The sequence below is a fragment of the Ursus arctos genome, unplaced genomic scaffold (assembly GCF_023065955.2).
Source record: "Ursus arctos isolate Adak ecotype North America unplaced genomic scaffold, UrsArc2.0 scaffold_15, whole genome shotgun sequence".
Taxonomy (NCBI): Eukaryota; Metazoa; Chordata; class Mammalia; order Carnivora; family Ursidae; genus Ursus; species Ursus arctos.
In genome coordinates, this window is record NW_026622819.1 from 47,543,787 (window position 1) to 47,569,956 (window position 26,170).

Sequence of the window (26,170 nt, forward strand, 5' to 3'; positions counted from 1 at the left end):
GTGCTAGATTAATTAGATTAAACCTCCACTAGGGCCGCATTAAAAGCTATAAATCCAAGCTAACTGAGTCCGTAGCTCACAGTGCTGCTGGATCTGGAATATAGGGTCAGAGACTCCACCGCCCTGAGCGCCCACACTGGGACCCTAAGTGAGCAAGGTGCACTAATAGGGATAGAGGGGACTCTGCCAAGGGCATGGCCGGCCTTCTTTAGAGGGGGACCCCCAGAGCGGCTGCACGGAAGTGCCTGCTCACAATCACCAGATCTTCTGAATTCTTGGAAGAGAAGATGGAAATGTGAATTTTTTAAAATACGAAAGAGCCTAGTTTATACATCTGAGCAAATAGTTAAAATTAAAAACAAGCTGACAGACATATCTGAGGGCACCCAGGGCGGTGGCTTTGGCGTGCTCACGCTCTCCTCCCTTGCCTTTGTTGGCCCTCAGACTTCTCTTAGAGTCTAATGGAAACTGTGGAATCTCAGGGTGTAAGAGACCCTGAACTCTGCATATAATATTGGGGTCACAGCTCCTTAGGTCTCATCTGTGACTTCCTAAACTCCCAACGCAGAGCTCTCACTGATAAATAAATTTTAGGAAAAGATCTCTGCTTGCAGCCTCTGAGTTGCTGTATCTCTAAAGAGGCCTTTTTATAAAGTAACCCCACTGCGTGATCGCAGGGAAACTCCTGGGTTGTTAGGAGCTGTTTTTCTTGTATCTGTGCTGCAATCCTCAAGACTAGTTATGTGGGTGAGAGGGATGGGTGTTTGAGGCTTGGAATGTTCCAAAAACGCCGCTGGCACACGGACTTGCCCAAGTGGGGGCCGTGAAGATTTCCATGAGGACACAGCACTCTCAGAGAGCAACACGTGCCAAACACCACAAGACATCATAAGACCGGGGTGGTTCTGCCATTTTCCCGGGCAGCTGGGTGACCACTTTCTCGGACAGAAGGTCAGAAAACTATTGGTGTGAAAGGCCATGCATTTTGCCTTATGATTTTCACATTCTGATAAGAACAAAGACAAAACGAAAAGTTTTGCAGGGCTGGGAGAGTTTGGAGTGAGAGGGTGGAATGTGGTCTTCCTCGAACCACCATATGGGTAAGAATTATGTGCTAATCGGGAACAGAACGGGTTGGGGGGGCAGATCTTCCACAGACGGAGCACGTGCACAGAGCGAAAGGCGATTCCACAAGGTTGCTGGCGAACTACACGGTATCTAGAGTCGGGTGGGGCCACCGGCCTGAACTTCAACAAGGTGAGAAAAGAAAAAAAAAAATCACCATGTAGGTACAATTTCTGTGACATCACTCTGGTCTTTTTTTTTTAATTTTTCATTGCAGGGACTGTCCAGGACATGGTTAGGGTTTAAAATCACTACACTGCAGGGAGGTCCAATGGCATGCTGACAGCCTCCTTGGGGCTGCCTCTCTCTTGATTAATGAAGCCCTCTGAGGCCTGAAATTGCATAGAATCCATGCTCTAGGGGGCATAAGCCTTTGGAGAAGGGAGAGGACGTCTCCAGGACAATGGCTGAGCAGAGTGGGTCACTCAAGTCTTTGACCTATGAAAATAGACACACCTGGGGAGTCGGGATTAGGATTTATCAATGACTTAACCTAGATGGGAATGGAAGAAGATGCCTCTGCATTTTCTCTTTAAATCCAAAATACATGGGGCGCCTGCGTGGCGCAGTCGTTGGGCGTCTGCCTTCGGCTCAGGGCATTATGGGATCGAGCCCCACATCAGGCTCCTCTGCTGGAAGCCTGCTTCTTCCTCTCCCACTCCCCCTGCTTGTGTTCCCTCTCTCGCTGGCTGCCTCTGTCAAATAAATAAATAAAATCTTAAAAAAAAAAAAAATACAGCCACATTTTCTAAAGTTTTTCATGGGATGTTAATTGGTCTTAACATTCAGAAAAGGGTTCTCTGGGCAAATAAATTTAGAGAACTAAATGGAATGCTCTTTTTTTGTTTAACTGCAGGATGTCTGTCTCAGAGCCTTTAATGAACTCAGGTGCGCTGTGGCTCTCCAGGACTGGGATTCAATAAGCACCACTTTCTAGATTTGTTTGACCACAAAATTTAAAATATTTTTTAACAGCATATCTTGTGAGACTTCAGAGTGCTGAGATAAGAGTTGCTTTATCCTAAAAAAAATTTCTCAGACATATGGTAATTTGTCCAAGGCTTTATCTACCTGGGAGAGAAAGCCAGTTGGGACCACAGGAGAAGCTGTGAATTATAAAGTATATGGAAAGAATCTAGTGGGACAGCAGATGAAGTTTTAATATAGGCTATATATTAAATAATAGTATTTTATCAATAAAAAAAAAAGAATGGAATGTATGGCTTCCATGTAAGGACTTCCTTGTTCAACCTCACCCCACTGCTCGGCCTCCATGCCCCAGGATGCCAGCGGCTTGCTGGTTACTGCACGTTACTCTTTGGCTCCAGTTATCTTTAATCCTCTGCTTCAGATGCCCCTCCCCGTCTCCCTCCGCCTGACCCTCCTTGGCCTTCATCCGAGGTCCGGCTCGGCGGCAGCTTTCCCCATGAGGTTGTTCTGAATTCTCCCTGACCTTTCCCTCCTCTGAACTTCCACAGGTGGGTGCCCAGCCTCTCCCAGACAGACCTGTCTGCCTTACTGTGGTGTTGTGTTTCCTTTCATACAGGGAGCGATTGTAAGGCCAGGATTTTGTAGTCCACCTGGGCCTAACCCAGCGGCTTCACGACAGTTTGACCATAGAGCACACTTCACGACAGTCTCGGTCCACTAGGGTTTTCACCCCAGGCTCTCCCAGTTTGCCAGCTGTGTAACTCTGGATGAGCCATCTTGGCTCTAAGGCTCGGTTTCTGCATCTGTAGAATGGGGACAACAAGCAGCCTACACCAAGGGCGGCTGGGAACGAGATAATGCAGAAGCCCAGCTGGGAACAAGCCCTCCCATGGCAGTAGCTGTGACCATTGTCATCACCATCACGTGAGACTGCAGTGCCTGTTCACTGGGGAATAAACATGCACGCAGTCACCAGAGGAGGCCAAGACGGGGCTCCTGGGGAAAGGCCTTTAAGGAGCTGGCTAAAAGTCCCGGACGGTTGTCCAATTAGTAGAGCGGCAGGTAGGGGTACACAGGCCTTTAAAACCTGCAAACAGCCTAAACGTGTCACCTCTGATCTTATTTATACAGTCCACTTGCTTAACCAACTCTTCCTTTATCACTTGCCCTGTCTTAATGATCACAGTTCTGAACTAGGTGGGTCCCAATGAAATCACTGTAACAATGAGAAGGAGAAGGAGGAAGGTAACCTCAGAGGCTCTCCCCGCTCCCCGCCATTCTATAACCTGCCTACGTCCTTTCTCTATAGACAAGCAGAGTTCAGAAAACTAACGATGAGGTCATTCTTTAGTTACAGGTCTCGGATCCCACTGTTTCAATGTCCCTTTCTCCAGGGGACACCCCAAGGCCTTAGGCAGGAGCTCCGTGGAAGCAATGGTGGGTGCACCTTACAGCAGGGGTGGTGCTCGGAGGGCCAAGGTGCAATCCCAGGTGTATGGGCCCCGCCTGGGGAGGGCGGTGCTTGGGCATGGAGTGGCGGCAAGACAGACAGGGCAGCTTCAAGGAACATGGTGTCAGTGGATTCGACTTTAATTTCTCTACTCTAATTTCTCTACTCATTCCTCCTCCCAGGCCAGCCCTCAAGAGCCGTTTGGTACATGACGGTACTGGAAAAACAAAAACCATCAGGAAGAATCTCCTGGACACATGCTCAAACAGGAGGCAAGGGCGATGTCGTCCACAATAGCAAATCCAGCACAAAGCGTGTCCCTGAATTTCACCTTGAACCCCCCCAGTGTGCAGCTACGTGTGAGAAATGTGGTGGAGAGGAGGCGATCCGGCTGCTAATCAGAACAGGGGGATCAGCCTCTGTACTTCTGGAACCTGTGCAGACTTGGGTTAGAAATGCCCCGGATGACAAGTAAACAAATTTTGTATGAGTCCCTGTCTTGAAGCGGCTTCATTATTACTTACGAGCACCTGCACGTGCGCGCGCACACACCCCCCCACCCCCCACCGGATGTTCCCTAAATCTAGGGACATTCTATGGTCTGGGCTGAGTCCCTGTGTTCTGTCCCTTCCTGCTCCCTCCTCGGGGCACACGCTGGCAGAGACACTGGGCCTTGCAGAAGGGCTGTCCGCTAAGTCGCCGTGGGCCGGGGATCCAGCTGCTGACCTCCGAAGAGCTGCAGGCCTCTGCTTCCCAACCCAAGTACCGCCTCTCAGCTGCTGATCACAAACCCCATTCTACCTTATTTTGATATCAAGTTTATGTTTCAGTGAGGGTTGTGATAGGCAGCTCAGGAATGGCAGATTTCTGTTTCCACAGGTTTTATCCTCATTGAAACCCACTGTAAGTCATATTCACCTAAGCATTATAGCCTTAGTCTGCCAGCCAGAGGGGTACTGAGGGTGACAAAGCATTATTTTCAGCTGAAACAGACTCAGATGTGTGTGAATGGGTGGCTCCCCTGTGTGGAGGTGGGCATGACCCACTGTGAGTAATGGTGCCCGAAACGTAGTTCAGATTATTTTCCTCTGCCCTTTCAGAGGGCTTTGCCAATGCTGTTCAAGGGAGGCCATGAGCGTGTTATTCGGGGCATGACTTGGGCTGCGCTGGCCACATTTGCCAGCAGGTTTCTGAAGCATGTTTAGCAGAGCTTGTCTGGAGTCAGAAAGTCAGAAAGTCAGAGTGATTAGGAGCTCAGGTTCTGTAATCACACAGTTTGGGTTCAATTTTGGCTCTATCAGAACTAGCTGTGTGACCTTGAGCAAACTGGGCCTCTGTAAAGGGAATAGTACTGATTTCATAGGGTCTTTGGAAGAATCCATAGAAGATTGTATCAGGTAAAGCATCCCGTACAGAGTCCCCGTGTACTCTGTAGAAATAACACAAATACTATACATATACGTAACATACAGTACAATATATACACGTACAGAGGAGACAGGGCTGAGAGATGCCAGAGAGGTACGCCACCCTCCTGAGCCCGCCCGCCCCCCATGGCCGACCTCCGTCAGTGAAGGTGGCATGGCGACCACTGAGGAAAGGCACTGTGGGGAGCTGCGGGGGCTAGGGGTTAGGGGCGCAGACCCTGTGGGGTTTACATTCATCTCCACCATTTACGGGCTAGGCCTATGGGAGGGTATTTACTCTCTTTAAGCTTCAGCTTTATCTTCAGGACAATGGACACCATAATATCCTCATATTTCACCAGGTAGTTGTGAGGATTAAATAAGATAAAACATGCTCAGTGCTGAGCACAGCGCCTGACACACGGTTCAGGGCTAAATAAATGGGAGCTGATTATTTTATTGATCTTACTTCCCTGGCAGCTACCTTAGGAATCCTGGGTGCATCCTTTTTGCCCCCTCTGAGTGATACAGTGCTTGGGAGATGGAAAGAGGAGAAGAATTTTGGAGCCTGAGTTTGAAGCCAGCTTCTGCTGCACAGGACTGCCGGAAGTCGAACAATTTCATGACCTCCCTAACCTTGAGTTTTCTCATCTGTAAAGTAGGGGCTTCGAAGGCCCAGCACACAATCCTTCTGTGAGGGGTGAATGAGTTCGTGCAGGTCAACAGTGCCAGCACATGAGAAAAACGTGACATGCGGCGGCCCCGTTTTAAAAGGGTAGGGTTCTTTTTCCTCAATGAGTTGAGAGGTCACCTCAATTCTTGGTGACTCTTATTTTCCATACTCCATGATGGGGACCACAAAATGGAACAATTTTAATATGAGCCAGAATACTCTAGTAACAATTTGGGGTTTCTGGTTCCCAGCAGTCAGTCTGGGCCTTTGGTCGACAATGCTCTAACCTCAGGGCTCTGGTCAGGCCATGGCTCACCCACTCCCCATGATCAGCCCCACACACGTTCACTCTGACACAGGCAACAGGAAGGGAAGGTTGAGTGACCTACTTCAGGAGAAGGCCAGTCCCGGGAGAGACCCTGCAGTGGAGAACTTGCTAGAGTCCACAAAAGACTGGTCTGATTATGACGACCACAGGGAATGAAAGAGGAGAAAAGAGAAATGATGATATTAGTAAGTGGAAATAGTATTCTGAAGCAAATCCTGGGCCTGAGCAGAATTGCTGGAGTTGGAAAGAGGACAGCTCAGGCAACTCCAGCAGAGAAGGGATGTGTGGGGCCGGGGGCCAGGGCCAAGGAGAGTGAACACAAAGGAAGAAACAAAAGGAGGGCAGAGAGAAGCGGGCCAGGCCAAGGCTGATCCCTTGCACCAGTGACGCATCTGCTTCAGGCCCTGGGAGGGTGAAGTCAGGGCATCCTGTTGGCCTAGATGGGGCTTACCTTGCAGGCTGTTCCCATTGGTGCTGGTGCAGGTGGGAGGCGGGGAGGTCTGGGGTCTGACGACTGGCGCAAAAGCACTCTTCTGTTTCACGGCTGAGACCATGTTGGCTGGTGAGAAGGAGAAGATGCCCGAGGAGCTGCTGCAGTTGGAGGGGAGGCTTGTGGAGGAGGCCATGGTGGGGCTGGATGGCACGACTGGGTGGGGCAATGGGAAAGGGAAAATCAGCGCCTCTCCTGGCATCCTGAGATGAGGCAGCTCAGCTCTGCCCTTCACCCCACCACCCTGCTCAGGCCGCCCTTCCAGCACAAGCCTTCCCTGAACTCTTGGGATATTCTCTGCTTTCATCACTTGGTGCTTGGCACGGGCTACCTGTTGGTGGTGGTGATCTTTTATGTGTTTCTTGTGGGCCTACTATGTGCCGGGCAGTGTGCTAGGCACTGGGGCATCCCAGGCCATGAAACAAAAGTGCTCTTATAAGGGATAGGGTAGCACATAATGACAAAGGTGAGCATGGCCAGCTCTGCAGAGGCAGGGAAGAGAACCAAGGAAGGCTTCCTGGGGGAGGTGTCAAGGGAAGCATGCCAGGTGGGGCCTAAACTAAGGTTCTAGCAAAGGGGCTGGGAATATAAGACGCAGGAAGAAGCCAGCCCGAGACAGTGTGGTCAGCGATGGAATGAGAGGTGGGAGGAAGAAGGGTAGGTTGAAGGCAGTGCCAGGATTCCAACTTGAAGCCCTGACAGACAGTGGTGTGTAGGTGTCCCTGTTCTCCCCGTGAAGCTACGAGCTCCGTAAAGATATGACCATGCCTGAGTGCTTCACACACACAGATACAGGTAGGAGGCCACGTGGATAAATGGACTGCCAGAGGCAATATCTGTGGGTAATGCAGAACTACAAGTCAAAGTTCCAAATTCTTTCTCTCCCCCATGGAGCTGTGCATGAATGCTTGTGAATTAATAAGCAGCAGGATAGGAGCTTTGTGTAAATACAGTGGAGTGGTAGTGGGGATGGGGCTTATCAGTGATGGGAGAATTTTGGCAATTCATGGAGGGAGAAAACCTAGCTGCTTGGAGACATGAGTTTGGTGGATGCACGTTCTCCACTGACCACAGGCCTTGCAGCCCGGCCATGCATAGCTCGTTAGTTGCTAATCATCTCACGGTTACGTCAGGAGACAGAGATTTTGCACACGGTGAGTCCTCCCCACTCTAGACCAGTATTTTCATACACTCACCTTCTATGTCCTCCGTCTCCTGGGGAAAAGTATGAATTGTGCCAGTGATTTTCAGGCATTTAATTCAAATTCTAAGTACTTCCTCCTACTGTGTTATTTTCCCCATGATGTAATAAACATTACATATTGCTTTATCATTCACAAGAATCTTCATGTCTTTTTCGGCTTATGTCACTGTCAAAGCAACCTTAAGTCACAGCCTTTTTACACCTGAGCAAACCAGTCAAGCTGAGACTCAGGAAACAGTTTAGTGACATGCCCAAGGGCCAGAGCCGGAACGCGGTGAAGCCAGGAACCAAACCCAGATCCAGCGTCCTTTCCACTCCACGCCCCGTGCGAAAGAAACAGATCCCCAGGGGGAAAGGCCCCCTTCCCATGAGCCCACCGCAATCTAGATTGCTTCCCTTGGCCTACAGGCTGCAGAAGGAGGGACGTGGGAATCAAATGGGTCTAGGCAGCAACCGCCATCAGGGGGAAGTGACCCCTTGGAATCAGCCCTCGGCTCTACCCAATCCAAAGGCACTGAATGCTTGACGGAGCAGAACACCGGCCGCAGCCTCAGAGTTTCCACAAACACATTCTACACTGTACTTTTTCTTTTAATGAGGCCAGCATTTTTATACATCTCTTAGGATTTGTAAATGTGAAAATACGCTCAATAATAACACCCATTTAAATTGCAAAACTCCTGCACTGGAGGTTTGATTTTTAAATATTCGTAGACTTGAAATCCTGCTGGTTCACTGAGGAAGGCAATTAATCTCGTTGGCAAATGCGATCATTATGTGTATTTAGAGGTGGGGAGTTTGAGGGGGTGGTTAACAGAGGAAAGGGTGAAATATAGCCGAGCAGCTCCATTTGTTATAACATTATTAGTTATCAGCCTCCACACCACAAAGTGTGTTCACCAGTGCAATGTCTTATTTTATTTTTTATTCTGTTTGGAATTTTTCAACATGAGTGGTTTATGAATAATTAAATATTATGGAGGCAAAAATTCAAATCAGCTGGGCTTTGTGTTTATTGTTTTATTTGCATTTATGCAGATAAAACCGTCCCATCTGAGAGCCTATTTGAGAATTTAATACTATATTTGTGAGCACTGAGGAAATCAATTAATGGAAATTAAATGTTGGAAGTTTCACAGTCTGACAGATGCAATCTCAGGCTGAAGTTGCTGGGTGTCTGCACGGGCTTGGGAAGACAGCAATCCAAGCCCCTAAATTGAATTGCTACCATATAGCAATTAGTTTATTGATTTAATTAAGAATGCCACCTTTTAATTTTCAGGTCATGATTGAAACATTTTCTGATTGAGTAGATGGGAGAACACTGAAATGATAGATCTATGAAAAACAATCTTTCGATGGATCGAAATCCTGAAACTGGTCCCACTGACTCAAGCGGCAGACATAATGTATGCAGATTATTTGGGGGAATTTTAAACATTCAAAAAGCTGCTGATTCCGAACAGATAAAGTGGAAATATAAAATTTAGCCCACACCGAGCATAAAAATTCACCAAGAAAATAAAAGGCCCTAAGTATTCCTTTCAGAAATAACCTCTCTCAAAGGCCAAGAATGATCTTTCCTCTTTCAAAGGATTAGAACACAGCACATTTCCACCATTAGAGATAGCACGGTTTTTAGGTTTTTTTAGCTAAGACTCTTTTTTAAAAAAATCATGAGTATTATTTCATTTAACAACACATCTTCTATCATTCCACAAACGTCTAAGAGTGCGGCCTCGTTTCACAAAACAGAAGTTACCCACACTGTCCAAGATAAACCTGGTTATCTCTGTACAGATCCTCAGAGCAGATGGAGAGATTGTAAAGACACAACCAGGACATTTTATATGTAAAGATGCCAGTTCCCTGAGGTTCTTTAGATGCAATCTAAATGGTGTACCAAAACTCTTGAAGCTAAACTTCTTTAAGGCAAGGACTAGGCACAATAAATAAATAAATAAATAAATAAATAAATAAATAAAAATTCTTGTGTATGTGTGTTTTTTTCATCTTGCCAGATTTTGGGGAAAAATATTTCTGTTGTTGTTTTTTGTCGTTGCTGTTGTTTGTTTTCTAATACACATCAAGCACAAAGGGGGAAAAGTTCCGGGCATTAAAGAAACAAACAAAACCAAAGGAGTCCTTATTCCTAAAGGGAGAGATGTTAAGTGTCAGCCCGGTGCCCATGCTGCACTAGCAGCCCCTCTTCCGATCCCTCCGTCATCGTGATGATTTCGATTTCCTGACTGTGCCTCTTGTGGGCCCCGCATCAGAACAAGCTCATGACATGCATTATTTTCTCAAAGTCTCACAACGACTGTATGGGGTGGGTGTTCATTCCCTCCCCATTTTACAGATGAGCAAACTGAGGCTTGGAGAGGAGAGAACTTGTACAGGGCCGCCAGTCGGTCACTGGCAGGAGCAGGTGTCAAACCCATCTCCGCTGGACTCGAAGCTTGGGTTCTGCTGATGACATCCCCCTGCTGCTCTGGCTTTTAGCAAAGCTCTGACAACCAGAGAGACTTGGGGCCGAGGAAGGTGAGCGAGGGAGGGCAGAGATGTCTGCGGGGGACCAAGGGCGCCTGTCCTCGCGCGGCCTGGGTGCACGACGCCAGCGCCCGGAGCACAGCCTTCGGCACCGCAGGGCGCGCACGTCTACTTACTGGCGTAGGGCGAGTTGGCAGCTGAGCCGTTGAGGAAAGTTGGGGAGCCGCCCAGATTGGACATGGCGGCCGTGCCGTAGCCGTTCATGCTCGTGCTCACGGAATTGTAGTTGGTCTGCTGCGGGGTGGTGCTCGGCACGTACCCGTGTGGTGACACGCTGCTTGAGTTGCGGGTGAAACCTGAGGGGTGGGCGCAAAACCGGGGGTGAGGGTGGAGGGGCTCGGGAAGGGCCGGGGTGATTCATGCGCGTGGGGTGGTGGCGCTCGCTCCGTGATTAAAATGGGAAGCGAGCAACACACACGTTTCTTAGATCGTAAATACTTAGCGGGGCCGTGAGAAGTAGCGATGCAGGGCCTATAAATTATCATTTTGGAGCAGAAATAAATCCCAATCTAAGAGATGTACCCTGGAGTTAACAGGTTCCTATTCCCTGGGCGAGGATGATGTGCTTTGGCCCCTCAGAACTTTAATTCCAAGCCTCTGGGCGATCTGTCATTCACGGTTTATGGTGAAAAGTCAAACGGAGAGATGGCTGAGGGCGAGCTTTCTAGCCTCCGACGGCGCGCCGCCACTCGCCGCGGCTATCGCCCGAATTCTACAGCGGTATCGGATACAGACTAGGAGGCCCCCCTTTTGGGGGAAAAAAGATGTTTTTAAATAAAAACTGTTTCCTGCCAAATAAATGGTGGGGTCTGCGGTGGGGGCGGGGGTGGGGGCGTGAAGAAGGGGCAGGGAGAGGGGGAGCGAGGAGAGCAGGCTCCTGACCCTGGTTGGTGGCCTGCGACGCCTCGGAGACATTGACAGCCAGCTGTCCGCTGAAGGAGTTCACGCCCATCATGCCCGCGTGGACCGAGGTGTTCGTGAGGGCCGGGAGCTGGCTGTGGTTGCGCGGGACGCTGTACAGGGCCTCTGCGATGTCAGCGGCTCTCTTCAGGATAATTTCCTGCGGAGTAAAAGGAGCATCTCCTTCAGCTAGCCCTCGTCGCACTGCCAGGAACACCGTCTTTTCCAGGGATTATTATGTGCCAGGCGTGGCGCTCAGGGCTTTCAGTGGTTTAACTGCGTTCACTCCCGCAACCTCTCAGCCAGCCCGGGACAAGTCTCATCATCATCGGGCCCATATCACAAATGGGGGAACTGCAGCACAGAGAGGCGTGAAGAGCTCACTTGCCTATTTAAGGACAGAGCTGGGCTGCATAACCTGGTTTGTCTGACTTTGAAGGGCCATTGTCTTAGCCATCCCTCCATACTACCTCACTGCGTGTGACAGCTCCATGGGGTTTCCCTTCGCCACCAGTAGCACACAGGAACTCTGGTGTCACAGACACACACACACACACACACACACACACACCCCACACAGCTCATCACCCCTGCTAAAGTTAAGGGCAGGTTGTAGGTGACTCCCTGTGTCCCTGAGTATTAGGGGAACTGTGTCCCCTGGACACTGATTCAAGTGACACACAAAAAAGGAGTGACTGATTGCTCAGACCCCTAGTTTCCAGAGCAATCTGAATGATATACATGGAGTTGCTCTGTGAATAGAAGCAGACAATTATATTCAGACCTTATTACGCATTTTAGGAGAAGAAATTAAACCCCCCTTTTCCTCCTAAATTTGCTTGAAAACCTGAAAGGAATAAAATAAAACATCAGTAACTCTCTTCCTCAATTAGGAAGCACATTCCCAGGGAAGATTCGTTTTAAATGGAGACCTCTTCTCGTAAGGCAAATGATTCCGTAGAAAAGGTAATAAAAGATTTACAAAATAAGAGAGAAGAACGGAATAGCCTGGCACGTTGTGTCCGGATGACACTGAACCCATGCAAGTGGATTTCATGTTTTTCACCCTTTCTCGACACAATGAGGAGTCCGCGCTCTTCGGCTGAACGTGGAGGCCCGCGCAGGTTCGAGCCCCGGCACGGCTCACCTGGTTGTTGTGTGGCATCCCATACAGCGCCTCCACCAGATCCGCGGCCCTTTTGAGGATGACTTCCTGTCAAGAGAAAAGCAGATGCAGTCCTCCGAGTGACGGCCAGTTGTTATCTTTTCACAAGATCACGTTCCAGTTCCCTCTGGCCATACTTCGCTAACGCATTGCTTGAAAGGCAGTAGCTCGGGGAACCCCAGAATGGTGTTAAATCACCAATTTATCCCTGTTCACATACACACTTAATTGAGTCAAAAGGTGAGCATCATTGGTACTGCAAGATAAAATCCATCACTCGATAGTCTGCCACAGGCGCGGTAAAGCACTCATATGTTTATTGCTGAATACAATTGCGAGGTCCTTTACTAGATTACTACAATCGATGTCATTCAGTGCATGTTATGAATCCCTAAGATGTGTTTATTTAGTACTTAATTGCTTATTCCAGGAACCATGACCTTATCAGACAGGTCATTTTCGAGGGATTTCCAATCAATCTTTGGCTACTAGAAGCATGTAGCATTAAACTTCTTTTGTTTATCTCCCTTGTGTGGCAAAGCCAGGATATAAGGGAGTGATGGAGTAAACCCACATTTCTGAGGCAATGCACTGTTTGTCAGAGGCTCTTACAAAAGGATTCTCCTGCCCCCAGAAGCTCCCTCTGCACCAATTTTCATGACTGGCAGAGTCTGTTTCTTTTATAGCGTTTCTTTGCTATTTCAGTATTGTTTGTCATTTTCCCCATTTGCTCATTCATTCTCATCCTAGATATATGCTCTCCTTTTCATTTCAATTGAAGAAAAAAAATGCCTCCCTCTTTTCATTTAGGTGGGCTTCCATATTTAGCTTGTATGTTTATTTCTAATAAATAGCATACTCTACAAAAGTGTGTGTGGTGGTAATTTTTTTCTTCAACCAAAAGAAGTCGTTCCCTCTTCATTCTGCCCTAATTGTCTGCAGATTCATTTATTCTGGAAGAGGAAGAGCCAAGTTAAGCTTGTAAAATGGAGGCTTATCAGAGAAGCAAACATAAAGGCGTGGCATGATTATCAGAGGTGATTTGCAAGAAGATATGTTTACAATTTTTTTTTGCTGTGGGTAAAGTTTCAAAAAGAAGTTTAACTTTAAATATTTTACACAATAGATTTCTGCATGGAGAAGCAGCAGTGTTCGATTTTCATATACTCTAGACGCTGATCAGAAAATAGGGATATAATTACATTCATTTTGCTGTCACCATAGCCTCTTCAAAAATCCTTGAACAACTCTTGAAATGACAAGCTTTTAGATACATATTAGCATTTTTCAATTTTAAATTTTCTATAATATAAGATAAAATAGTTGTCATACTGCAGTAACTACTTATGACATATATAATGTCCTAAATTCAAAAATGAGATAGAGGGGTTTTCTGTTCTCAATAAACATTTATGCTTGCCTTAAGCTGCTAGACCCCATTTATAAAACAGTTCAGTTATTTTTCATATAAGGAGTGAAAAGCATTACATAATCAATGGAGTTTGAATCAATACATCTGAAATAATTTCTTTATTTTTTTTAAAGCAAGCTACAAGATAATTTGCCACTTTTTGTTTGCAGTATTGTCTGACCACAGCAGTTAATAATTTACCATGGTATGGCCACACTAAACCCTATCCCCATATTGAATTCGGCCTGTGCTGCTTTCACTAAAATCTCATGGCTTTATCTGGCTCTTAGGAAAGATTAAAACAAAATAGGATCAAGTTAGTTTATTTACTAAGATTTGACTTCTCTGGGCTTACGTTCACTTATTTCTCCAAATAAATATTTATACCAGTGTTTGGGTTTGGCAGAGAAGGTATTTTTCTTTCTTTTTCATTTTAGGAAAAAAGCAAGTCTCCTATTTGTCAAAAGCGAGATGAGGTGCAGTTGGAAACTGCACTTGTGAATTTCAGTCTTGGAACACTATCATGGAGGACTCTGATCAGTGTTTATTTTAATTAATTTCACAGAACCAGGGAGGAGGGAAGGTCAAAATAAACTCCAAGACCTTTGAAGTTTTCATAAACCTGAAAAAATTCCAACTACCAGTGTATGCTATACATTTTACTCTCATATATTTTTGATGATAAAGTTTCCAACGACACAATCCAACTGTTTCTTTTTCTGCTTATTCAATACCCAGAGCTCTAATCACCATTTAATCCTTTGAAAATGAAACATGTAAATCTTGCTTCATAAAGTTATATCCTTCTTCTATCCAAGGGGCTGGTGGCGCTTTCCCACTAGGTACATGGCCATAGGTGCGTCATTAGCCCAGCACCACTTCAGACCAGGGGTCTTGTGGAGAGTGAACCTGGACTTTTTTGTCCTGAAAGTGATTTCCTTAAATGATATCTTGCCCATTTTAAAATGTCCTTCACTGCAGTATCGACTTTGGGATTTAAGGGACAGCCCACATTTGGTTCAGCTTTGCCAGTGTGATTCAGCTTCTATTAGTTATTTCTGCAAATGGGAAGGAGAAAGGAAATTTCTGGGTCCTCTATGAGTTAGTGCAACGGACCTGCAAGGTGCTTGGATTTTGGTGACCAGAAAATTGCTCTCACCTCCATGTCATTACGCTCCCAGTGAACTAGCCCCCAAGCGTGTTTGTGTTGGGGATCTAATATATTGCCTTTCAATCAGAGCTGAGAGCCACTGAACACACAGACAGAACATGACGAGCAGGTCAGGAAAGCAATAAAGATTTTACAGAGCTGTCCAAGGTGCTAAATTTACTCAATAATGGGTTTGGCACCATAGTGTTAACCTCTCATTTACTACCAGTTTGAGGGACTAAATTGAAGTAGCTGACTTCATTTACCTTGAAATGTATATTTTATGACATTATGTAAGTAGATTGAAAGGGCACTGCAGTTTTAACAATTTAAAGGCTAAAGCATGTTTAAGATGAAACTTGAATATTTATTGTATATTGCACTTAAAGTATATAGAATGTTAAAATGTATTGATTAAATTTGTAAAAGGCATTATAAAAATGACAGGTAGTATAAAAGATGTATGCCTTTTAAAATCAAATTGATAGTGTATGCTATCTCTTCTGTGGTCACAAGTGTAATTTTTTCGCAGTTTTATATGGTAATTTGAAAAATCTGTAATTTCACATTAGGAAATGATTGAGCCTGGGATGTTAAAAAAAAGAAAGAAAGAAAGAAAGAAATTTCCCATAAGGGGAAGAACTGGATGTTTCATATAATCTTTTGTCTCTGAAATTGTTCCTAAAGTCTTATTTTTTGTGGCATTAGGAGGGAGTATAGTATAAGGATCCTTCCATTCTAATATGCAATTTTAATATTTCTGAAAAGAAAGAGCACTTGACTAGTACTAATATCTAATTTTTCAAGGCATTTATTTGTCAGGAGAGATTTTCTCTTCTTTTCATAATGTTTAAAACATCTCCCCGCTTGCAGTTTAAAAGATGAAGGTAGAGATTAGATTCTTCTAAGATAATTAATCCTATCCTTGGATTAAAAAAAAAATCCCAGTAGGGAATAAAGAAGACAAATACTGGTATCCTAACTATTGAAAAGCCCCAGAGTCTCCTTATAGAGCTAATGCTTGTTTTCCAATCTACATCCTTAGTCAGACTATTTTTCTCTTCATGGCCTTGGATCTCCTCTCTTAAAGAAACAAAAAATGTTTACTCCTTAAAAACAATAACTTTCACTGATCTATTTTCTCTCACAGTTAAAACCTGGTTTCCCCTGTTCTGTTATGACCATTGGTTGATGATAATGTGAATGGGGTTCTGCAAAGAAAAAAGGGGATAAGCTATTTAAAATTTACAGAAACACTGGGGAAACCCAACTCCAAGAAATAGTTCAAGCATAATTGTTACAGTCTTTTTACTTATGTTTCAGAGCCTTTATAATAAAGATGCTGAATGGACTACAAATACAGAAGGAAGATTCATCTTTACTTCCTATGTTGCAACCCAACAGTTAGCAAATAATTTTTGAGCTTCTAGTTGCCCCAGTAGTCAACAAACTGACATCGCTCTCCAGCACTTTTCAAAGCACATTATCCTCCCAGAATTAAGGTACAGGGTTCTAAGGGGCTTACAAAAGATTCTCCCCATCATCTGGTTCTACCCTCTTTATCCAATCTCCTCTCCCTACACATCTGAAGAACTGCTCTCTATTCTGGTCTAGCTAGTCTTCCCTAGCCTAGAAGCAAAACGTTGGCTCTTTCTCATCTCCAGACCTTCACTCCTTTCACCTTTTCTTTATTTGGAATGCTGGCTTCAGTCTGTGCCCATTTACAATGCCTTCTCATCCTCCAAAGCTGGGAATGAAGGTGGTGTTGGTTGTTCAGTTAATGATAAAAATAACTGCCGTTTATTGAAAGTGGAACATGAACCCATCCAGTCTTCACAGACAGCCTCTTGAGGTGCTGTTCATACCACCATTTGGCAGATGAGGAAACTAAGACTCAGAGAGGTCAGCCCACTTTCCCCGAGTCCACCCAACTGACGACTGGCCGAGCAGGGATTCCATCTCAGGAGTTAGGCACCACAGCCCGCGCTCTTGAGAATTACACTCTTCTAGCAGAAGGAATTCCACCTTCACCACAGCTTCTAATCTCCCTCATCCCTCTGCAAAAGAGTGCTGACTCTTCCAGCCAGCACAGCATAGCAGTGGATGCTGTGGGGTCATTATGCTCTGATTTTAACTATGTCAGTCTTCACTCTCCACAACTAGACTGTAGGCCCTATGAGGCCATGAATATCTGATCACCTTCTCTAAGCCCCTAGCACAATGTCCAGCAGACCATCGGCCTTGAGAAATTCCTGTTGAAAAGTTTATTCTAAGATAGTTTCTGATTTTTAAAAGTACATGCTTGATTTATATGATGAAATGACAAAAGGCATATATTTGGCCTGGTTTATAAAAGCAGAAGACTTAAATTTGGAGTTCCATTTGGCTCCAGACCTTTTAATCCAGTATATAAAGTCCCCAAGGTCAAGTCATCATCACTGTGGGGGTTTTTTATGCCACTTTTTTTTTTCTTTTATGAATTTGCTCTTTTACTCCTGCTGGCTTGTGCTTACATTTTAATTTTGTGATTAATATAATGAATCATGTTGGGTACAGACATTATCTCAAGTTATAGGCTGCTAGCAACATGAGGTTGGTCTTGATGTACATCAGCCTTTTATTAACTGTACTCTTAGACCCTTAGAAATACTTAGGTATTTGCACAGTCTTGGGAACCAGGCATATAATGTCTGATATGCAGATACGGCTAATTCACCTTTCCTTTGGGTTCATGACAATAAAATCTCTGGGCATTATTCCCCTTCCATGTGAATCTTCTCTTCAGTGTCTTCCTTCAATTATGTAGGCAATAAGCTCATATTCACTGGCCACATCTAGCCTTCTAGGGTGACACGGAAGGTTGTCTAACTGTCCAATATGGCGTCCGTGTATAAACCCAATTCAACGTTCTGAGTAATTCAAACACTGATGAGCAGGAGATATGGCCTGAACTTTCCTACATTCAGAGCACATGTACCAACTCATAAAGCCGGACGGATACCCATTTACCAACACAACATTAATTCCAAATTTCTGAATCAGATTTTGAAGACTCTGGGGACCCCCTCATAAAATTAAGGCCCAGGGGTACTTCAGCAATTTGAGAGGATAATCTGGGCTTGGCTTTATGCTCCCTCAAGTGGGAAATGTTTTGCAGGATGTAGAAGAAAATGGAATCTAAACTACAAAGTCAAGTTGACTTGGGTGGTTCCTGAGAAAGAAGCACAATCCCTTTCTGTCATTGCACATTTGCCTGACACCCGTTTGTCACCAATCTGCTTTGCATTATCAGGGGATTCAAGATGCAATGGGCCCAAATATCAGCAATATAAAATGGAGTAGAGCGGCACAATCACTCCGGGTTATGGGCGATAAACATCTATCAATGGAATCAGCATGAATTTCATTTGTCTCCTCACTCCAGGGTTTACCAAAAGGTCCAGATTTTGGACAGTATACCCAGCTCACTAGCCTCTAAGTCTAGCTCCTTCCCTGCTTCCTTCTGAAAGTCTGGGTGACACGGCTGATCGGAACGCCCCAAAGCTGAAAAACTGATTGGAAGTTTCTTGCAGCCCATTCCCCGCAGAGCTCGATGTACAAAACAATAAATACTAGTTGTACTGAGAGGTGATTTCTGTGCGGGGTAGTTTTATATCCCAACGTCCTTCGTGTTTATTCAGCCAAATGGAAAATTCCACAATGGCAGACTTTGCATTCTAAAAAATCATATAATGAGGGCAGGGAGGGAAGGAGTAAAACAAACCAAAATAATACTTGAGCACTGTTTAGTTTCCGATCCTCTGAGACATTCCTCAAATTTTTCATTTTTCTGGTAATATGAACTTCTCGAAAGAGAGCTGACCGCAGATCATTAGAAACCTTTCGTGTCACACTTTAAGCACTCTTTACTCAGAAGCCCTATGACTGAGAAGAGTCACTTACATTTAGCATGGATATAATTAAACATGTTTCTGTTGAAAGGGGCATTCTCATTATGGCTAAGGACCACTTTAGAGTAAATTGAAATGGAAAGGAGGAGCAGAGATGAGGTGTAGGTAGCAAGTGGTTATTTCTAGGGAGGCATAAAATGCCAAATGTGTAACAATTATATTTTACAGCCTTGCATTCTAAAGACTTCGTAGTATTTTATTATATAAGAAGCTTCAGCTGAAGCTTACTGAACGTTCTAGCACATACTCATTGCCCATAGTCTTTAAAGAAAAATAAAAGTCCAGCCACAATTAAAATTTGCAGAAATTTCCAGAACAAAGGAATTAAATAATCGGAAAGGCTCTACTGCTATTAATACAAAAGGCACCGAAGGCATTCTAGTCCAGTCTAAAGAAAATGTGGGGGGAGTTTGGCACCTTCTCTAATTTTAAGTTGATTTTATGTTCGGATGGGACGAGAGCCCTCTTCCTTCTCAAGCATATTATTATGTACCATCATGCCATGTGGCTAGAGGCACACCAGAAAGCTGTGCCTTTGTTGCAAACATGGTACAGAAGACTTCTGAATCACATGAAATTAAAGTAGGTTGTAAGCTAAGGCAGCTCTATCAACGTAAGACATACTAACTTACATGATTGACTTTTACAGTGGAAAGAAAAAGGCTGTTTTCAAGCAGCCGTTATTGCCTCAATGGAAAAAAAAATCAATGGAAGTGAAATGAACAAGAGATTTTGTCTGAGTTGCAGTTAATACCACTGAAGAGCTATGGATAATAAAAGGTCAACAAATAAATTAGCCAGAGTGTTATGAAATGAATGATTTGGCTTATAATTTTATTGAGTGAAAATTGTTCGCTGCCTATTAGACCAGGTAATTTTTATCTGGTGCCCCAATTCCTGTTCCGTAAGCAATAATATAGTTGTAAGAGCTGTCGGTTCGATCGCGTGACCTCTGAGAAGCTGGCTAGGACAGCTGACTACTATGATGGATAACTAAGCTTGGTCTCCGCAAGGTGCCAAACCTCCCTTTCCTGCAAGGGGATCTCATAAAAGAAACATTACAGCTTGATTCATTTTACCAAAATGTTCGACTTTTCAAGTGTCAGCAGTTAAGTATAAATTGTGAAACCAGGTATTCCTGAGAAGAGTTATGACAATGGCTTTCCCCCCTCTTTTTGGTCTCCTGGCATTCTCTTCTAAATGGTGTCATGGTAATTGGTGAATGGGAGCCTGGGGTGCTTCCCGCCACAAATACAGTGAAAAATGGTGTCTGCACCCTTGTGAATATGACCTGCTTGGAGGTACAGAGCTGAACTTGGTAACCTCTGGCGGCTCTTCTTATTCCAATTCATTGTACTGGTTTAAGACCGACGCTCTGGGTTAGGTCCTGCTGAGTGGCCTTGGAAATCGACTTTCTGATCAGGATAAAAGTCTCTGCTTAAAGAGAAGGCTCTGGACAGAGGTGCCTTTTTCAGGGGTAGGTTGTAAAGTCAGCACATGAAACAAAAACTGCCTAGAGTCAAAATTACCCTTGAAAATCTTTTAAGTCACCAAGGCCTGGGCTCTTAGAAACACAAAAGCCGAAAATTAACTACTTCTGTTTCTCTTTGTCTTTGGGCTGTGGATTCCCTTTCCCTAGGGCAAAGCAGAATGAATGTCTAGTTTGAAAGTAGAAGAACCACTGAGTAAACAGAGAAATTTACTGCCATACCTATGTATGTGTATGTCTATGTCTGTGCCTTTGGTGTGTGTGTGTACAAATGTACGTGTATATTTATATTTTTGGACAAGTACGTATAGTTAAACTTGACTAAGTGAGATGTGCATGCTGGAGCTATGTTGTACTTTAAGCATATCTAAGGGAGGCAAAAATATAGTTTGCTTTGCTTCTTAAATTGTCGAACACCATCAGTTATTATATGCACCTCCAGACGAATGATATCTGTAAATTCCCAAGGCTTTACAGATGGTCCTGAGTATAACCGCAATTAAAACCCACTGCCTCGAGACTGCTGGGGCTGTTCTTATTACTCTGATGCTTAATTGAAGTGTAACTCAAGGCTGAAAATAGTGAGTGAGGTTGAAGACCTACCTCCTAGTGTCTCTTTCTAAGGGCTTCAGTCCAAGAGGAGGGTTTTGGATGGTGGGGAGGCACGCAAGAGTTAGCCCCTTGTTCCTCCTGTGACTTCGCCCTGAACTAATGAGTAACTATATTCAATGCCCCTGCCTACGGGGTGTGATGTGAAGTCGGATAAACGTGGTCACCCTCATCAGGAGCTCAGTGCGAAAAAAGAACTCGAAAGAGGTTCCAGGATTCAGCTATGGAGTAACTGATATTACAAGTCCCGAATATAATGACTCTGCTGCTAAAGAGAAAAAGAATTATCTCCAATGTTTGTATGTGCATGTTTTTAATTCGCACTGCCAGCTGCCACTTTTGCTTGGCTCAGCCCTTTCTGAGCTAACCTCAGTCCATGCTACCATTTCCCTCTTCCTCCACCCCCCCAGCCCTGGCCAAGCTTGAGAAATTTTTTAGGATTGGATTGCAAAATTGCCTTTTTTTTTTTCTTAAAATTCCTTTTTCTTAATTCTAAGGGGCAGTGCTTAGGGATGCTAGCTCTGGGGTTCAACGTCGTTGGCTCAAATCCATGCTCTGGCGCTTACTAGCATTGTAAATGCATGCCTCTGTTTCCTCATCTGTAAAGCAGGGTTAATGTCAGCACCTGGCTCAGGAGACATACAGTTAGTTAGTGCTTCATTGAACAATATTAGCCAGCACTAATATTGACAGCCTCCTCTTATTGTCCAGAGAACTTCGGTAAATTATATGCATTCTTAGAGTCAACGTGCATTACGTGCCTTGAGTGCTGTTTGAGAAGCAGTCCTATTTGCAGAATACTGGAAGATTCTGAACAGACTAACAGTGAGGAAGTCAGGTGAGGTAGAAAACCTGCATTTACCAGATGCGTAAGCTTGAGCAGATTACTTGGCCTCTCTGAGCCTCAGTGTCCTCATCTCTAAAATGGACCTGATACAAAAATGACCAGTGGAGTAACTTTACAGAAAAACAAGTCAAAGGTAAGATAAAGAAGGGAAAATTATAGCTCTTGCGAGGATCATGGGCTTTTTAAATGAAGCTACAATCTTCCTCCCCTCAAAAATGCATACTCCTAATCCCCATACGCGATCCTCTATTCAGTTTCAGGGGGTGCGCGGAACGAGGCTAAGCTCCCCTGATACAAGAGGCGTAAGAAGAGGGGCCATCAAGCCTCTAACGTGAGCACGTTATCAAAATAGGTGGTGGAATCTGTCTGTAAGGTTTCTGGCGGATACAGGGGAAAGAGGAGGAAAGGGGGCTGCATTCCATAGTTTGTGTTTTTGACAAGAGAACGCAGAGACAAAAATGCTTCTTGTATTCAAACTCGTGTGCTTTTTCTAAGAGTTAAATATCCCATACGATTTGCTTTTGTTTCTGTATTTTTGTCTGAGTCAAGTCATTTTGGTTCCTGGATAAAACACCAATAGAGTTTCTTCAAATGACAAAAATAAATGAATGACCAAGGTGAGAGGGTAGCCAGTGTCACGGTGTGGAAGATAAAGATGAAAGTTTTTTCTTTACCCTTTTCTGAAACCCTTACTCATCCTCTTTTCTGCTAACAGGCAATGTGGTTATGCAAAGATTTCTTATTTGTATTTTCACTGATGCAACTGCAGGTTTTGAATCACTGATAGTCTTTGCATAAAGACTAAAACAATAAAAGCATAATTAGAATACATTGTATACAGCCGACTCCAGTTTTATTTTGCCCCAGCTCTGTATTTATGATGAATCGATAAACACGAACGCTCTTTAGGGAGGGTGGTTTTGGGTCTTGTCTCTCCATTGAGCAAAAACAGTGCCTGTGACTGGAGTCTGAATTTCAGTTCTGCAAGTGTGCAGTTGAACTGAATAATATTTGGCACAATGCAGTGCACAACCGAGCCACTAAATGGCTGATTTACTAAATTATTATTAGATGAGCCCTTGCTGTTCCAAATGAAAGTGCAGTCACTGTCTTCCTTCATGGTGTGTTCAAATTGTTCTGTGTTTAAATATTCAGCATGAGGCTAATGTGAACTGATGAACTGAGACTATAAACATTCACTTTCGATACAGATAGAGAGACAGAGATGCAACATATCATGTGGCCTGCGGAGGTGAAAATGATTTATATTTAAGGATGTTGCTGCCTACTTTCATTACTTTAAGGTACTCCTAATTAGCATGGTGTTGGAAATGACTAATTCCCACGTACAGGAAGAGAGACTCATGGAGGCTGAGATTTTTTCGCATGCCAATGAAGGAGAAGCTACCATAAAGGATTGGCTGCCTGCGTAGTCCAGAATCTCGAGTTTTATTTGTGGCAGGCTGCACAGCTCCAGCAGAGTATAACACGTCCGCTGGAAGAACTATGGTTTTTGACATTTGATCATTGTTTTCTAGACCCTCCCAACGGCTCTCTAGTCCATCCTCACTACCATCCATCCCTCTGCAATCCACATCCCTTCTGATCCAGGTCTACTACGGAGCCACCCTGGGACCTCTCCCCAACTCATCAGCTTCTTTACTGACACCTGCTGGAATGGAGACCAACCCCATGCTCCTGGCAAGACTATAACCCTTTTTTCCCTCCTCCCCTTTGAGGGCAGTTATAGGCAAGCACTTAAAATACTGTGATCACTTACAGTAGATTAGAATTTTTTATTGGTGCCGTGTTGCCATAACAACATGAAGACAGCAGATGACTTAAGCTAAGCTTGCAAAGCAAAAGGCTGCTCATCTGGCAGTTAAAATGAATACAGTTCATTTCACAAGTTTCCCATATGGACTCTTAGTGTATGGTAATGAGGAGACCATATGGTGAGAGAAAATGCACTGAGAACAATTGGGTTCCACTGGCTGAGTGGGAAGTTGGGAGAGAAAACCCGGGTGAGAGATACTGGTGCGTGTGCTCTCTGGGTTCAAGGTTAGCTTGAGGTTTGTTTTGGTTTGGGTTTGGGATGGTTGTTTTCCATAGGGGGTTTGCGTTTCTTAATCTGCTCCTTAATATGTCGGCTGTGCAAAATGACAAACATCTTGCAAATTTTGCAATATCATTCATCACAAACTGTCAGCAGTGTTTGCAAATCTGACTTGCAAGATCTTTTAAATGTGTTGTTCTTAAAAGGCAACAGTACTAAGTTTTTAGACAAAGTGCAGGAAAATTTAAGCACTTCTGACAAGCAGAAACATTAACAGTAATCATTTTAAAAACACTCGCATCTTTTCCCTGCATGTTTAGCTGTAAATAATGCTAGAATGTATAAAAGCTTTAAAGTAAAAATGTAATAAATACTTTTTATTATGTTTCATAAAGGATAAAAAAAAATGCCGTGAGCCATGTGTATGTGTTATCTATACATGTGAACGTATAGAGATGGATAGCTCCCCCTCTCCTTACTACTAACCAGATTGGAGACCTGGGAGGACAGCTTGAAAAAGGCTCTAAAGTCAATTCTGTACTATACATGCTTCATAAAAGATGAATATAAATGCATTAGTTAGACACGGTGAGCTAAATTAGAAGGTCAGGCAGGGCTGGGAGGGCTGAAAAATCACACAACCAATGAGTGTAATTACTCTTTTTTAAGTCTATTAAGTGGTGTTGTTCTATCAAGGCTCAGGGGTATAGGACATGAAGAACAAGATAAAGTAATGTGTATTTATTACTCCCACTGGATCAATTTACCAGATATTTTCAGCTCCATAAAGCAAAATACACAAATGCCGCCTTTGTTACTTTTCTCAAACTGCTTTATTTTCTCTAAAAGAGGGACTGGCTCTGGCAGAAAAAAAATGTTTGCCCCATGGAGGTCCCCACACCAACCCCTCTCAGTGGGGGAATGAGAGAAAGCTGGCAAAAGTTTAAGTAGAATAGGGGTGAGGTGTGGGCAAGGGACAGGGGAGAGGAGCCAGTCACCTCAAGACAGAATTATCTGGCTTTCTAGATCTGAAGGCAAAGTGGGAATATGGCGCAGTGGTAACCGTGAGGCGGTCAAGCCCAGGGACTCCCATTTTTGTTTTCCCACTGGCTAGCTGTAAGGTCACAGCAAGTCACCGGCCCTCTGGAACTCTGACTCCCGTGGAATGGGGAGCACCCACCTTGCAGGGACTGGAGCCTCTGTCTACTGAAGTCCTGCTAGATGCCAGACAGGCGTCCTTGCAGAAATTCCCTCACTAATGCCCAACAGCAACATTGCAGGGCCACAGCGTGAAGGAGAAACAGAGGCCGGAGAGGCTGAGTCACTGCACAGAGCAGTGGATCTGGTTTTCAAACGCCAGGTCTGCCTGAGCTGAGAGCCCACTCTCTTGGCCTCTGTACTCTTTGAACACCTTGATAAAGCGGTGCTGGGAGCACTGGAGGCGTGACGTTATGCTGCCTGCTCCCTGGGACTCACTGCCGGCCCATGGAATGCCAGCGAGGCTCGGTCCACTCTCCCCGCCTCCGTGCTAGTGTTCACTGACCACTCAGGAGGACAACGTTCCATAAACTGGAAGGGGATGGAGACACCTCTGGTCTTCAAAACAGAGAGAACTCCTGGCTCAGGGTTTCTGGATTGCATCGTGCATGCCAGCGTCTCACCGTCTCTGACTGACCACAGTCCCATCCCCTCGCCTCTACACTATCCACAGAGTCAACCTTCACCCCGGTCAGTCACCTGTTCCTCTCCCTCCTGCCAGGATCCAGAGAGGGAGGCAAGTCTGTGTGCAACAGAGCAGAATGCGTCCATTTAAAATCCTGGCCCACCCTTCTCCCCGTGCGTATGAAAAAGGAAACTAAAAAACACCTGGTCTTAGGATAATGGCAGTATTTTAAATTTGTGCATAAGGCCACTATCACTAATGGTGACTTTCAGCGACAAAATGATTTACAGAGAAGGATTCAGCTTGTTCCTGTTTTCTCATTTGTTAAGTGGGAATGATGTCTGCTTTCCCGACTTCTCTGGTAAGACGGGCTCCAATAAAACAAAGCATGTACAAGTTCTTTGAAAAAGCACAAGCCAGTGTACAAAGGCATATTATTATGGAAAGCTGTCTGCTTGGTCTTTGGAGCAGTTTCATTTGACAGAATATGTGGGTGGTTGTATGAATCTAGCTTTGTCTATTCACAAACACATGGGTTTAATAAAGTGCAGTTTGTTTTTTAAGGTGTGTGGTCCATGGCTCACTGAAACACTCCTGTTTGACAAACACTGACCGTGATTCTAAGAAAGGCGGAGCCCATTTTTATCCCTCTAACAATGGACAGCAGGAATATAAATCTCCCGAGTCCACAGGAATACCTCGAGCTGGCTCCATCTGCCACGTCCTGACCCTGCTCTTGAACTCTCACTCCACCTTAATGTTCGGAGCCAGGAG

The 26,170-nt window shown here is 44.7% G+C and overlaps 1 protein-coding gene across 14 annotated transcripts in view; it reads right to left on the reverse strand.

Annotated features, from left to right (window-relative positions):
• The window catches only part of EBF1 (EBF transcription factor 1), a 384,748-nt gene that overhangs the window by 5,571 nt on the left and 353,007 nt on the right, over nucleotides 1-26,170 (reverse strand). For 10 of the 14 annotated variants that reach the window (XR_007191188.2, XR_003319508.4, XM_026510881.4 and 7 more), the window contains exons 12-15: nucleotides 12,204-12,269; nucleotides 11,039-11,216; nucleotides 10,273-10,452; nucleotides 6,364-6,558 (exon numbers count right to left, since the gene is read on the reverse strand). Coding sequence is in view for 12 of the 14 variants with exons in the window: in XM_026510881.4 (XP_026366666.1) it covers nucleotides 6,364-6,558; nucleotides 10,273-10,452; nucleotides 11,039-11,216; nucleotides 12,204-12,269 (619 nt within the window). In the remaining 2 variants the exon portion in view is untranslated. The remainder of the gene's footprint in view (nucleotides 1-6,363; nucleotides 6,559-10,272; nucleotides 10,453-11,038; nucleotides 11,217-12,203; nucleotides 12,270-26,170) is intronic. The other 4 variants (XM_048224418.2, XM_048224417.2, XM_048224416.2 and 1 more) reach the window with 1 other exon arrangement.